Source organism: Gastrolobium bilobum, unplaced genomic scaffold, assembly GCF_033153095.1.
Source record: "Gastrolobium bilobum isolate Gb01-03AN ecotype WA unplaced genomic scaffold, APGP_CSIRO_Gbil_v1 utg37804, whole genome shotgun sequence".
Classification (NCBI taxonomy): domain Eukaryota; kingdom Viridiplantae; phylum Streptophyta; class Magnoliopsida; order Fabales; family Fabaceae; genus Gastrolobium; species Gastrolobium bilobum.
This window is the reverse complement of record NW_026896549.1, coordinates 154,528-169,517: the sequence shown is the minus strand read 5'-3', so window position 1 is coordinate 169,517 and position 14,990 is coordinate 154,528. Positions and strand designations below refer to the sequence as shown.

The 14,990-nt window shown below is 33.8% G+C and overlaps 2 protein-coding genes across 3 annotated transcripts; both read right to left on the bottom strand.

The window, feature by feature from the left end:
- Positions 1-321: 321 nt before the first annotated feature.
- Positions 322-5,320, bottom strand: LOC133300476 (O-fucosyltransferase 23-like). Of its 2 annotated transcripts, none has more exons than XM_061500031.1 (4): positions 4,902-5,320; positions 2,994-4,686; positions 770-911; positions 322-564 (listed from the first exon to the last, which is right to left on the bottom strand). In XM_061500031.1, the coding sequence occupies exon 2, from the start codon at positions 4,454-4,456 to the stop codon at positions 3,119-3,121; it is 1,338 nt and encodes a 445-aa protein (XP_061356015.1). In that variant the 5' UTR covers positions 4,457-4,686; positions 4,902-5,320; the 3' UTR covers positions 322-564; positions 770-911; positions 2,994-3,118. The 2 variants fall into 2 exon arrangements, with proteins under 2 accessions (XP_061356015.1, XP_061356016.1); XM_061500032.1 differs by having other exon boundaries at positions 770-897.
- Positions 5,321-9,660: 4,340 nt separating this feature from the next.
- LOC133300469 (protein argonaute 2-like) lies at positions 9,661-14,209 on the bottom strand. The gene is made up of 3 exons (XM_061500025.1): positions 13,858-14,209; positions 12,314-13,487; positions 9,661-11,542 (listed from the first exon to the last, which is right to left on the bottom strand). Exons 1-3 carry the CDS (start codon positions 14,138-14,140, stop codon positions 10,063-10,065), a joined length of 2,937 nt encoding a protein of 978 aa, XP_061356009.1. The 5' UTR covers positions 14,141-14,209; the 3' UTR covers positions 9,661-10,062.
- Positions 14,210-14,990: the final 781 nt, after the last annotated feature.

Sequence of the window (14,990 nt, the reverse complement as noted above, 5' to 3'; positions counted from 1 at the left end):
ATGGATTCATTTTTTAGATTGAGAGAAAGAAATTTTAGTCTTTATCCCTTGATGATTGCCGATTCATTGACCGGGAATATAATTTTTGTAAACAAGCCGGAGATGAGTTAGAAAATGTAAAATTTTCCCTTGTTAAAAACAACCCATAAAAAAGCGAAGTTACATTTTAAAATTTAAATACAATATTTCCATGTGATGAGTTGAAACACCAGATGACAAATTTGAATTACCTACCATCCAGAGAAAAACTTGTATTTTTTTCTCAAAATGTAAAAAACTCCTCAATTGTCAAGGGTTTTACCAAAAAGAATAACAGCCCTTTAGGCACAAGCCCAACAAACAAAGCAAAGAGTCAACATCTTGTGGCCCTACAAATCATGGATTGGCCTCGAGGAATTCGCGTCCAGTGGTGTTTGGACTGCACTCCTAGCTGGGAATGAGAATATTGCTTGGGGCAACGTTTTCCTTTTCCATATTCAAGTAGAAAGTTAAGAATATTCATCCTCTGAATGCCTTTCGCCGTTGATATTATGCTAAAAGTGATCAACGGTTCAAGTTTGTTACCTGTAACCAACATATCAAGTAATGTTTGACACAAGGAATTTTTTACAAAGTTTGTACCTGAAAACGATGAAAGTTTTTATTGGATTTTACAAAGGGAAAAGTTTTTCTTATATTGATGGAGATAAGTTATCTCATGTTAATAACACAAAATTATAAGAGGGATCCACAAATAATTGAAAAAAGAAAAAATAGAGATGGTACCCACCTTTATTATGTGTGTGTAGGAATTTGATTTATCTCATATTGAATGAGATAAATATAACTCTTTTACAAAACCATCTTAACTTTTACGTTCCCTTATTTGCGGATCTCCATCCCTCTCTTCACCGGGATCTGTAGTGACAGTGCTAGATAAGAAATTAAGAATGAGTGTTTTTATATATAATGTATAAAGAGTCAAAGTAAATAGAAAAATAAAATTATATCATAATCATAACTAATAGCTATGATTTTTGAAGGAATTAATCCTCTCTCATGTGTTATTTCTTACCACGATCTCACATGAGAAAATCTTAATCATTAATAAGAAAATCAATAATGATGGAGAATGAAAGAGAAAAAATATTAAATTATAAAATGATAAAATTGTCACCATTAATTTATCAAGCAATTGTTAGAATTCTCTCGTAGTCATATTAGCTAACACGTGTGAGGATTATTAGATGCCAACATTTGATAAGTATTTCATCCTAATAATTCATTACTAATGTAGTGGAGCGGGCTGCGGACCGTGATGAGACTATTGCAATATGAATACTCTTCACCTGGTTATGATCATATTATGATTGCTGGTGATTCAGATGAGGATTTACTTGTTCCGTGACTTTCAGATGTCAGATACTGCCAGAAGTGAAGCTAATTTTTTTTTAAACCTCTCCTAAAAATGATATTGAAGATGATCAAACACATACTCTTATCTCTACCTACTCAGTTCTCTGACATCAACTAAGCTACTATTTATTATTATTATTATTATTATTATTATTATAAATGATCTTCCCAACACTGTTAAGTTTTTATTATTATTCCGGGCCCATCACAACATAGCAGCCGCTCCCCTCACAATAATTTCCAAACTCTCCAAATTTTGTTTATGCCTACCATTTATTATATTAGCCCTTGTGGTTCCAAAAATTCACATATAAACCCCAACTTTACTTTTTAATTGATCAGCAAGGTTTCAAGAGACACATATTCCATTCTCTGCCACTTCCTCATCAAAAAATAGGAAGACAATAAAAAAGACAGATAACCCCATGTGTTCATTCATGCCCCCAAGATTGGGTTTACATTTACTCTTCCCTAGCAGCAGCATATGATAAGGGAGTCATGGGGCAAATTATTGTACCTCTGGGTCGTAGGCAAAGGTGACCCAACACATTAAAGGCAAATGTCCTGTTGTGACTCTAACTTCCAACTATATCTCACATCATCAACAGAAAAAGAAGAAACAGACAAAGAGAAGAGAAGAAAAGAACAAATAAAGGAAAACAGACTGAACAAGTAATCCCTTCCCCTTTTCTTTAGGCTTGAAAAAAAGACAACTTTCATCAAAACCAGCATTTGAAGGGGTAAAATAAAACACCATCTTTACATCAGGCCCATAATACCATCACCATTCACATGATGATTGAGAAAGAAACAACTACTTCTTATCTCAGCAAATATATTTATGGGTAAAGTATTTTTCATCGTAAATAAGTTATCTCCGGTGATTCCAAAACTATGTCATTTTAAATTAACAAAGGGTGTTTTTGTAATTTTAGAGAAATTAATAAAAAATATTTCGGTAAAATTCATATGATAAAAAATAAATAAAATTATCAAAACACCTTTTATTAATTCAAAATGACGTGTTTTTGGAGATCACCGGAGATAACTTATCTCAGGTGACCTGAGAAATACTTTATCCTTTATTTATTTTAGAAAAAGTGTGACTGACTTAAATGGTAAGTCTTCAAGGAAAGTCCTCATGCATTTCATAAATATTTTATGCGGTGACTCCTTGGACATGAAATCAAAAGTAAATTTTGGCAACATTCAAGAAGATGACATTTACTAAAGTGTTATTCATGAGATACACAGTTGCACTTACTTGAAAGTGAAGCATGACTGTGTACAATTGAATGCAAACTACCCCACTTCACCCAGAAAATTATTTCTGAAAAAGGAATTTTATATGTATGGTAAATAAAGGAATGTCCACTTTGTGTTCCCTAAGATGTACAACAAATAATACACAGACCAGCAGATTATTGCAGACTTCTTCTCTATATATTTCGGTCTGCTCCTCCATCACATTACCGATATAAAAAATCAAGGGGGAAAAATAAACCAAAATTATAACGAAAAAATAAACTAGGTAACCAAAAACAACCTTTTGAAGCAAGATTAACATAGGATAGGTTTCAAATAATGAGAAACTGTACCTCATTGTAAACAGCTATATTCCACTGTCGAATTCTCTACATAAAAAAAATAATAAAATTTAAGTGTGGCAATCAAAATCCAGAGATGAAATGGTTGACACAGCAGAAAATTGTATAAGGCAATGTCAACAAGAAATGTGATTAGTGCCATAGCTGATTGCTTGAAGGCTTGAATCAGACATATTTGTAACCCATCTCATAGGGCCATTTGATTCTCCTGGTATGTTATAAGCATAAGAAGGCCATCTTACATCCGTTCCACACATGTTGTTGACACCCATTCTGATCATCTTCTGTGTTCTTTCAAGAACTATAAGACTTGAAAATGTAGAGAAACTGTTCCCCACAAAGATATCAGCCCGCAAACACACTTCATAATCAATTGCAGATTGAATTAGATATGGATACTTGCTATAAATTCCATCAACACCAAGTTTCTTCTTCTCAAAAGGTAGAAAACCTTCTTCCCAACCTTCTAGTACGGAAGAATTTTTAAGGAGTTTATCAGCTACTGCAAGATAAACAACAACCGGAGTCTTCAGACCTATGATGCTACCAACTCTTTCCATTATCTCTTTCTTGCTACTACAGATTTGATTTGTGCTTAATCTCTGCTCCAACTTTTTACAGTGAATCATCCAATCAATTTCTATCCTCATGTGGACAGCAACATATGGAAGAGGCTGAAATGAAGACCTATCATTCTCATGCTGCACTTCCATTGATTCAGTGTTGCCTAATACCTCACTTCCAACAGCTCTAATCCTAGACACAACTCTATCTGCTTCTTGAGCAATCTCATCTATCAAAAGTAAGCACTCAAAAACCTTTGCATAGTCCTTCACAGGCCAATGATCATGCCACAAGAAGGGGTTTTTACCAACTATCCGAATCACCTCATGGTCATCAAATGAGACACTGCTATGCTGTCTCAATTGATCCAAATCCCTCTCCACTGTCCACTTCCTACCACTTCCTTTCTGCATTTCAAGCACTTGTGTTCGATTTAAGAGATCAGAATAGCGACCCAGTTGGACAAACCCACTGCACAGTGCATTAAACTTGTCAAATTGGAATACCTTGTCAAAGGAAATGGGTTGCAAGAGGTCAATTTCTTTGTAAAACAAGGAGGCACTAAGGCTAGGCATCAATAGAGTTCGATTAAGCATTCTGGCAGTTAAGCAAGCCCTTGCAAATGCAATCTTCTGGTTGTTTAATCCCCACACAATCTGAGGAACCTCCAAAAACTTATCTTGCCTAACTCCAAAACCAAATGATGGAGATTTGTTGCGGATATATACAATGTTGCTCCATTCAACCCCACCAAAAACAGGGGAAGAAGGAAGCAACAAAGCTCTAAGGACCAAAACAGCAACAAGCAGAAATACACATTTGCAAGCTATGGAATTCAGAGTGCCACCACCCATGAACTTTGACAGCTTACAATTAAACAACATTTCCATGTCAGAATCACTCTCTCATGCAAAGCATCAATTTTTCTTTTGATTGGAGGAGCATTCAGACAATTAGTAGTGTGTCACTTACAAGGGATCAAAATTAATGTAGATAACTCATGCACATTTGTTATGAGTCAAGATCCAACTTTGAACCACAGCACAATCTGAGAGTGTTGGAGAAGGATTGAGATGTGGAACCAATTCTCAATGCAGAGCTCCCCAATAACGATTAACATCTATACAATCCAGATTCCATAAAAAGAAAAGAGAGTCAGAATCAGCATACAAGGGATGATTTATGGAGTTGCAAAGTGAAAAGAATAAATTTTGATTCAAATATATTAAATGATCTCAACTTGGTTTCATACTAGCAATTGAGTTTTTTTTTTTTTTTTTTTTTTTTTTAAAAAGCAAAAAAAGAAAAAGAAAAAGAAAAAGAAAGAAGCAAGACCTATGTTCAACACGAGACGCAAAAACAATTCAGATTAGGCCTTTTCAATCTCGGTAACAAACAGCATCAGCAGAGACATCCAAATAAGAACGTGTTAGATGAGCGTGACGATGAAAACGAAAGAACAAATAATAAGGGGTGTGTTTGGAAATACAAAGTAAGAATGGAATTGAACCGAAAATAGGGGATTGTGTGGTGAGGAAAGAATAAACCCGGAAGGCAAACAAAACATAGGAGATGAGGATGAGGATGACGTGTAAAAGCAAGACCCAAAAAAGGAGTAATTGAGAAAGTAAAGATGGGAAGAGGTGAAGAAGAAAGAGACAAGTGATGAAAAGGGAAGTGAGAATGGAGGGACCAAAAGGCGAAGGACAGAGAAAAAATGAGTCAGAACAGAGAGATTAGGCAAAAGGACAGGTGAGATTTGGTGCACAGAGCCAACTGGCAGGCAAACCTCCCCTGAGTACGATGTAAAAAACCTGCTGTCGCACAGTCACCACCATTCATAAAAAATAATAATAAATAGAGAATAATTTCTTTTTAACTTTTTTTTTTTTTTTTTTTTTTTAATTCTCTCAAAAGAATTATTGAAAAAACATTTTTCAATAAATATTCGTATCTATTATTTAGTTTGCTTTATTCTGAGAAAAATAATTTAGGTGTTATTATGCTTTATCATAATTAAGTTAATTATTCGTGACGAAAATAAAGTTGACTGAGCCATCTTCGGATCGGACAGATTTTGAGCTAGATTAAATCGGATTAAGAAAAAAAATATAAGTAATGATATATATTTGGATCTTATACACAAATCATAATTAAGAAGTATTTAATATTTCATTAAATAATTTTTTAATATTTTACTGTGACTTTAATATGATACGTAAACTTTTTAATTAATATTTTCTTACTTTTATTTTTTAACCAATATACTAATCTCTTCTGTAATTTTTTTTTTCTCTTTTTTATGGCAAACTTCTGCTATAAATTCTATTCGCTGGGGAAAAAAAACCTGTTAATAAAATAATGCATTTGTGCCGGCACTAGAAGCATAAATTTTCTTAATTTGATATAACTATCCTATTATAAAGGATTTTACATTTCTTATGTACATTTCTACAGTGTTATAATTAATCATGTTTACGTATTTAAAAATAAACAAAATACAATTGTAAATATTTATTACAAAGCTACTATTGACTTGAAATATTATGTAACTGCTTATCATATAATAATTTAATTCAGATCTTATTTATTATTTTTAAGCTTAATAAAAATGTACAAATTGGCAAGCATATTTATATAATTACAACTGTAACCTAAGTTATATAATCTATTTAAATATTCAAATACAAGATCCACTCAAACTTTAATTGAATTTATTTAAGGGTTTTATAAGAGTTATGTTGTAGGAAAAATGATTGTGTTATGTTATAGAGATTCGTTTTGCGTGCCGAAGTTTTTTTCTTTTTTTTGCTGCGGGCCACACAAAATGTTGTGTGTAGGAAATTTTTTGTAATCATATTAAATGATAGATGATAAACCCTTTATTTAAATACTTTTATGTTGCACAAACTATACACGCTTTTAGTAAAACGCGAAATACATGGGAAATGCTTATGGATAACAAGGTAGACAAGCGTATGCGTATCCAAAAAAAAAAAAAAATAAGGTAGAGAAGTTCAAAAATAAAAAAAGTTAATGTATTTAAAGTTTGGGTAATATTTTTCTCTTTTTACATGACATAAGTAAATTTCCTTCACAAACATAAAGGTGAGTCCATCAATTCTTTTACTTTTCTTTTATTTTAAAAATATTCAACTCCACAATTAATTATTTCTATGACATGACTTCAGAATTTTCTTACAACATGATACTTATTTTTTCCTTAAATTTCTCATTTTATACGCCGAAATCACAACTCATGTCATGCTACGTAAGCATGGAGCGGATTTGTCGGGCCAGTTTGAAATTGAAAGGAGCGTTATCTTCTCCCATCCAATTTAATTTACCACTTCATACTTTTATTCCTTTCGCGTGTGTTCCACCTCGATACACGCAATTAACATTTTTTATAATAGTAAAATTAAGACTTACACGTCATTCCAGGTTAGTTCCAATTTATAAATTGCTCTTTATTAAAATGAATGGGATAACGTGCACTTTATAATTTTCAATTTTGATTTTTGAGGTCACAGTTCTCCATGTGTCTGCACAAGATTCACACAAGTAATCTTTTATTATTATTGTCACAATTATAATTTAAATTTTATTTTTATGTTATATAGCTATTCTATTTTAGTATGACTTTTTTTTTTTGATTTTTTATTAATATCTTGTTTAAATTTTTTTTTTTAGTCTAACAATCAAAATTATGTGTTTTTCATATATTAAAAAAGACACATATTTATTATAAAAATATGCATTATTAAAGTATCTTAAAATGAGCTTACCAAAAAAAAAAAATATCTTAAAATGAAATTATGTTACAGATTTATATTTTTTATTTTAATCTTGTAAATAATAATAAGTAAGTTCTCGGAGGATGATTTTGTTACAGAGTCACAAAAAATACAATAAAAATATATCATTTCAATCGTTGCAATCATTTTGTTCCTTTCTTATATTTTTTTTTTTTCTGTTTTATAGGTTTCTCCAAGGCCCACTTCTGTCATGAACCCTCTCTTAGAACAAAAAAAAAAAATTATAATTTTATTCAATTTTTATTATATTTCATTGGTATATTTATACTAATAATATTAATATGAGATATATAAAAATTTATAAACATTAGATAACTTAATAAATTTTTTTTATTAATATATGATATCTTTAAGAAAAAAATTATCAAAATACGACCAAAATTGAGTTAAAAAAAATTATTTTTGTAGGATACAAAAAATAATGAGTAACAATTATAAATAATTTTAATATCTTAAAGGAATTTAATTAACATATCAAATAAAATATAATAACCTTTTTAGCACATGTAAACATATTGAAATAATATTATGAACTTTATATCTTAAAATTATTCCTAAAGAATATAAACTTTAAATATTTACAAAAATAAATACATTGATAGTTTGGTTGTGTATAAATATATTAAAATTTTAATTGTGTTCATGGAAGGAGAATTAGTAACAATTAATTATAATATTGGCATTTAAAAACACTGGCCAACATTATAATTTTATATATGATGTATATTATGAACTTTTGAAACTTTAAGTTTTAATTTCTTTTGGCACATATTAATTGATATCTTTTTACTATAAACTGAAATTCTATTAGGTCCGATCCAGCAAAACTTACAATTTCAATAAATAAATAATAATTCTATTAGTAGGAGAAAATAGGTACAAGACTCATGTAAGACTTACTCATAATCTACAACTTTGCTCTTAATCCGAAGACTATCGATGACTATACGTATCACTCATAAATTGTGGTTTGAAGAGGACATCACATGCCTTGTCTAAGTAAATATGAATGCCTTACTAATTCATGAAACCAAAGCATAATATTAAAGAAAAAGAAACCTATAATCTATATGTTAATTTTACCCTTTTATCAAAACTATATACTAATTTGTCTCTCTCGAGTAATTGGGTCAATTACTTGAGTAAATGACTTATTAATTACTCGGTTAATTAGATTTAAATACTGTCAGATCTATTAAAGGAATAATTCTCTCACATAATTTTTTATTTTTTATTTTCAAAATTGGGACTCAAGATCTCTAATTAAGGAGAATAAATTTCATTATCACTTAAATCAACAGTTGTTGAGCTGCCCTCATCTTATTGAATATGATTTTGATTGAAATAAGGTCAAATACAGGAAGCCGCTAGATGATCCAATATTTTCATATGAACTCATGTTACACGATAGAATCCATTCCTCTTTTGTCAAAGTATAATTTTCACCATGATTTTAATTCATTTCTTTAAATCACTCTGTTGTCAAATTTTAGATATATGATAGTTGAATGAACAAGCTTCAATTAGTCGAGTTCTATCTTCTTAAAGGGTTATCAGAAATTCAGAATTATGATGTTAACTTCGTTGTTTATTCTTCCTAATGTTGGGAGACACTTTCCGTCGCATCAAAATGATATATTGCAATCCCCAAATAGAAGCTAGTTAATTTATCTTTCTTATAAAGTAAAAGATGATGTGGTTTAGGATGGGGTTCACCCTCAATGTGAGCATTTAATTGAGAAATAGAAATGCAATGAGTAGGAATTAGTTGCAAGCTGCGAATAAAAAAGTATTCACGTTACGTATACTTCATTCATGCCCTATATTGCTCTAAATTTCGTTTTCTTAATAATCGTTTGTAATTTTCCTTTTCCTTTTCATTAAAGTATTTCTTTTTTTTTGGTAAGGGTTTCATTAAGGAATTTGACCGCTGTATAAATATCACACATTTTTACTGCCCTATTTATTAATTCAAGGTTTCTAATAAATGTTTGAAGACGTCTGGGATTTTGTTTAAAAAAAAAATTATTCAGGCTTCTAAGTAAGGACTATGATATAGTCTGGTAAACAATATAAAAATTCATTTTAAGGAAATTTAGCAGCGCACTAATTGCGTAAAACAAATAAAGGCTTACTTTGCAAGTTGTAGCCAACAGTTACGTAGCTTGCATATTGTAGTGAATGCGAGGTAGCGAGAAGATAAGGAAATGCTGACATTGGTAAACAATAGAATTTTGAAACGTAACTGCCCTTGGCCATTGTGGCATACAAGAAGATAAGCACTGCTACATGGTATGCAGTCCCTTTCAGAAAATATAATAACAGATATCATAAAACGATAGATAATACCTTTTATTTAAGCAGGTTCACAATGACTCATGAAACCAGCTACCAGACACAACATCAGACTTACATATCAGCAAAATGACTCAAACCCTAAGAACATTTACCAACTAAAATTACATGAACAACATCCGACTTCAATAGGACTAAGGACAAGACAGTTTCACGACACACGACCCGTTAGATTCACGCACAAACTACTTAACTATTTCAAGTAGGAAAAGTAGTTTGTCCCAATGCAAAGAGAGCAGAAAAGTTTTACCAAAAGAAAAGAGGGCGCACAGAAGTTTTGAGTTCTTCTGTCATAACAGAAAGGAAGCACAGATGTAGGTCCTTCAGATGAAGAACATTGCGTTTTCCACATCAGCATGCAACTTGTAACACCCTGGATCATTTGACTGCGAGGTTGTTGAAGAAAGTGATGAAGAAGCCATAGGCGATGAAGAAGAAGAAGAAGATGCAGCTGAGTTTGGTGATTGCACCCCAATCCCTGCTTCATAGTATAATCGTCCTCTATAAGCAGCAAGGTCGGCATAGTACACCGGAGGGACTAAAGATACAGGTTTAGTGCACCTTGCATATGTAAAACACATATCATATATGAGTTTCTGCAAATCATTAGAAGTGAATTTGTGCTCATCCCACAAGACATGATAGTGAGTGGGCTTGCTTGTACCAAGGCTTCCATAGTGACTACAAAGGTAGAAGTCAAATTCAAAAGGGTGTACGACTTTTGTGTCAACAACTGTTCCAGGGAACACATTGCCACTAGAAGTCCCCTCCCTCGCACCTGCTGGAAACAATCGAGTCTGATGTCGTTTTTGTGCTACAATAAGAGTGATGGTTGGGAAGTAATTTGAGCGATGAAATTTCGTCTTCAAATCTTGTAGTTCCTCACTAAGAACCATATCAAATTGGCTCTCACTCACGCCATCACGAAAGATAACAATTTTTTCAGGCCTGACTTTGTTCAACCTATCATAGTAGGCAACAAGCTCGAGGCAAACTTCTCCAAAATTCAAAATTTTCTCAGTCCGACGGTCTTGAGCACAAACACGTGCTGCATAGCGATTTGCAGCAGGCCAATTAACTGTGGCAACCACAGCAGCAATTGATGGACTATTGGTGTCCTGGGAACCTGGATGATTGACATCAGCCCCTATGAACATGACATGACCTTCGCCCTTTAAGTGTGGGAGCGTATTATTGAGCTCCACATTACTGCCTCCAATTTTCGCATTGATCTTGAGAGCAAGATTTGTAAGATATTGGTCTTTACCCTCATTAGCATTACCAGACAAGCAGCATTGTGTCACTATGCCAACCCTGGTCTCAGAAATCCACTTGAGCCACTTGTAACCTTGATCCTTGTCGGCCATCACACAAAGAAGAAATTGCAGGCGGCGTTGACATTTTTTTTGAACCCTATCATTAATTTTTTCAAGTAACTCACATAGTAAATTATAATTCCCAAGTTTCCACATTTCGGAACTTTCATACCAAACAGGCTCCTTCATGTAAATCCCCAATTTTCTGTACTTATCAATAAGGTTCTGAACAAATTGCTTGCCTTTTAATTTGCGCCAATTATGGCCATTGCTGGTAAAATCAAGAATGCCCCAACACTCAACTGGCTTGCCTTCCACCATCGACTTTCCAACTAGATTCCATTGACATTTCTCTGGATCCAGTGTCATACTAATAATCTTGCCATTTCGATCACCTAACTTCAATACTGGGGGCCCCATGACACGTCCTTTCAAGTTTGTCATGGAAGTGTTGACACTCATTCCAAAATTTTGAAGAATACCACCGCTGTCAAAAAAGATATTGTGAGACATTTGTGTCTAACAATTTAAGAAAATAAAGAGTGTGGATCAACAAAATATGGTGGAGTATATATACAAGGAGATAAACTGACAATTATGAAGATAAATGGCTCATGAAGTTATATGTCCACCCGTTACAAAGGAATGAAATTAATACTAAAACAGTGGCATTACATTTTCAATTCTAGTGCTATACATCTAACAAGTTTTTGTTGACTATAAATCAACTTACACTCATGGCACCAAAACAGTTTAAACACAATCATGTCAACAAATGAGGAGAGAATGCACCATGCATGGGACATTTAAGGATGTGTGCTAGTGTTCTATGCTACAGCAGGCCTTTAAGAGCGCCCTTGATATGTACTTAATTTCACCTTTAGAAAACATAATGAATTGGTTCTTTAATGTTGGACAGCACAAAGCAGAATGGATGGAAGAAACGGATAAAACTCTTAAGCCAGAAATAGTCCATATTTATATAATAAAACTAATCTTTCAGGTAAGCAGATATTTCGCCATATGCAAATAAAAATGTAAAACCATCTTATTCCAGCAGTGTCAAGAAAGACTGATGAGAGAAGAAACCAGAGTACCAAAACAATCCATACTTGTATTAGTGAAACTAAGCATATTTAAAACAGGTAATAAATATGCAGCCAAGGATGTAACAATGTCACAAAAGTAACTAAAACTCGTGTAGAGGAAAATAATACATGTTCCGAAAAGCATACTCATGAAATTATATTCCCCTTACCCGCATGGTCCATCGCTGGACTTCACCATCGTCTGTATTACAGCTTCCCTCTCCCTTGGATGAGGCAATGACATACCTTTCAGAGTCTTGGAAGCATGATAGTCCAAATGCTCTTTAGGGTATCTTTGACCCTCAACTAAGATGCATAACTCCATAGGTACATAATTCGTCTTATTCCCTCCAAAGTCTAAGGCTGGAATATCTTTGTATTGAATGTTCACATTATATTTATCTTTAAAGTAGGCAAGAAGACTAATGTTCTTCGGGGGATTTTGGCCCTGGGGGTCCACAATAGTGAAATCGATATGCTGTGTATCCTTGGATGTTAACCTGGCAATAGTGTATTTCTGTTTGGTTCTCCGATGGGTGACATTTACTTTCAATCCAATAAGTGCCTGCTCCACATATTTCTTGTATTTCCGAAACTCAGCCAAATTGAAATTCTCAATATGCTCATGCAGGAAATCTAAGACAGACATTTTCTTTCGAAAAGACAAAACCGAATAGTCCAGGCATAAGGACAAACCTTGAGAGGTAGTCTTGAGACTATGTTGAAACCCTCCTATTGCAATTATTCCATGTTGAAGATCCCTCTCTACCAATGGAGGATTTGTGGGATAGAAGCTTCTTCCCACAGAAATAGTGCGCCTAGCTGGGTTCTCCTTCACCACCAAATCCATCCCCTGTAAAATATCCCTAGGAATGGAGAGGACATTGCTACTGAGGTAATCCTTCAACTTGCGGAGCTCGAGCTTGTTCACGAGTGTCAAAGTAACATTATATGAAATGGGCCTTTCATCCTCTCCTTTAGAGACATCCACAGAAAAGGTTTCCTCGGGCAAAGGCACCGCACTGAAGATGTTCTTTTCACCATCATAGGCAGTCATCAATGAAGGCAACCTCTGGGGATGATCAGAGAACAATTTGTCCCTAATCATGGACAACTCGGACTTTAAAATCTTCTTAGGATGCTGACCCTTTTTCGGCGGCAACTTCGCCTTCACATCCACATTATAGTGCATGATTATGCTTTGTGGATTGAAGGTCACCGGAAAATGATTCACTCGCAGATTGCAGTATCGAATTGCTAGCGTTCCGCCTTTATCAGGCCTGTGCACGGGTGTAATCTTTCCCACTGCCTGCTCTGAATCTGATATTTGCAGCACTCCAATATCTGTACCGATGAGAAGGCCATTAATTTATTAACATTGATGGATTTTACATGTTTAATAATAATAATAACAGAATAAAATTATAAATTAAGCACAGAAAAGAGTGTTGATGTTGGTTGCCATTAACATTTTAACATTGATGAATTTCATACCCCTAATAATAATAAAACTAAAAGTAATTGGAAAGAGACTATTTTCCGAATTGGATAATAACAAAATAAAATTATAAATTAAGTTGATGTTGGTCGCCATTAGCTAATTAACATTGATGCATTTCACACACTTAATAATAATAACGAAATATAAATATATACATTGAGCATATAACAAATGTGTTAATGTTGGCATGAACTGAGAGTAGGATTTGAATACCTGGTTGATGAATTTGAGGGGGAAGATGTTTGGATTTGGAGGGTTGAGGAGGATTTGAAGATGATCCACTATCGCTATAAGTCTGGGTTGAGGAAGAAGAGGGGTTCGGCCTTTGCTGCCATTGTTGTTGTGATTGGGAAGAAGATCCTCTGCCTCTGCCACTGCCACCACCAGATTGTGGTTGCCGATAAAACCCTCTTCCTCTGCCACTGCCACCGCCACCTTCACGGCCGCCGCCGCCGCCGCCGCCGCCGCCTCTATTTCTGTATCCACCTCTTTCCATTGGGATCTGAATTGGAGGAACCGGGAGCAAATAAATCAAAACTAAAAACACAGTAACACTGACACACACTGTCTGCACCACTACAAACTACTACCACCCACCCACCTACGACACAGAATCAATTTATAAAGCCAAATTACCAAATTACGTGAATGCCCCTGGTAATATTTGGCAGTATCTTTAATGTTTAAGGAAATTCGGTGGAAACAAGGTTTGTTGATAATGAGAAGGATTGAGGAAATAACGGAGCAAACGAGGGGTAACCGGGGAGACTCTTTTTGTCATTATTAGTCAAATTTCATCCAATTTATTTCTGACTGACTTTCCTATACTTTTTTCATTATTCTAAGGTGACGTTCGATAGAGGAGAAATTCTTTTTTATCTAGAATCTCGATTTTAAGAAATATAATGAAAACATTCCATTTATTATAATATCTAAAAATTAAAAATTTAAAAATGTTTAATTTCTCAAAAATCTTACAAAATATCTTGTACCAGACTTTTCCTGATGTACGTGAATTACCGGGCATGCCCAAATACAAACATCAAGTTATCTCATTCGGGTCAAAAAAAGAAAAGAAATATTCGAGACCATCATTGCACGCGGTTTGGAAACTTATATGGAAAAAAATGCAGGGCTGATAACGGTTACTTGTAATAAAGGGTTGAAGCATCTGTTCGACTTCCCGCAAAAAGTTCAATGCACACCGACCCAAAGGGGACGTCAATAAAAAAGGAAGTTGGGCCGGGCCCAAATTTTAGGGGACAAGTCAAGTTGTGTCAAAGTTCAACATCAATAGGATTCAGCCAACTCAGAAACCCCTACACTCTTGTCACACATGTTTGCCC

Coding starts and splice junctions, on each gene's coding strand:
- LOC133300476 (XM_061500031.1), bottom strand. CDS start 4,456: ATGGAAATGTTGTTTAATTGTAAGCTGTCAAAGTTCATGGGTGGTGGC.
- LOC133300469 (XM_061500025.1), bottom strand. CDS start 14,140: ATGGAAAGAGGTGGATACAGAAATAGAGGCGGCGGCGGCGGCGGCGGC. Junction 13,488..13,857: donor CCCTCAAATTCATCAACCAG/GTATTCAAATCC, acceptor TCATCGGTACAG/ATATTGGAGTGCTGCAAATA. Junction 11,543..12,313: donor TCCAGCGATGGACCATGCGG/GTAAGGGGAATA, acceptor CTTTTTTGACAG/CGGTGGTATTCTTCAAAATT.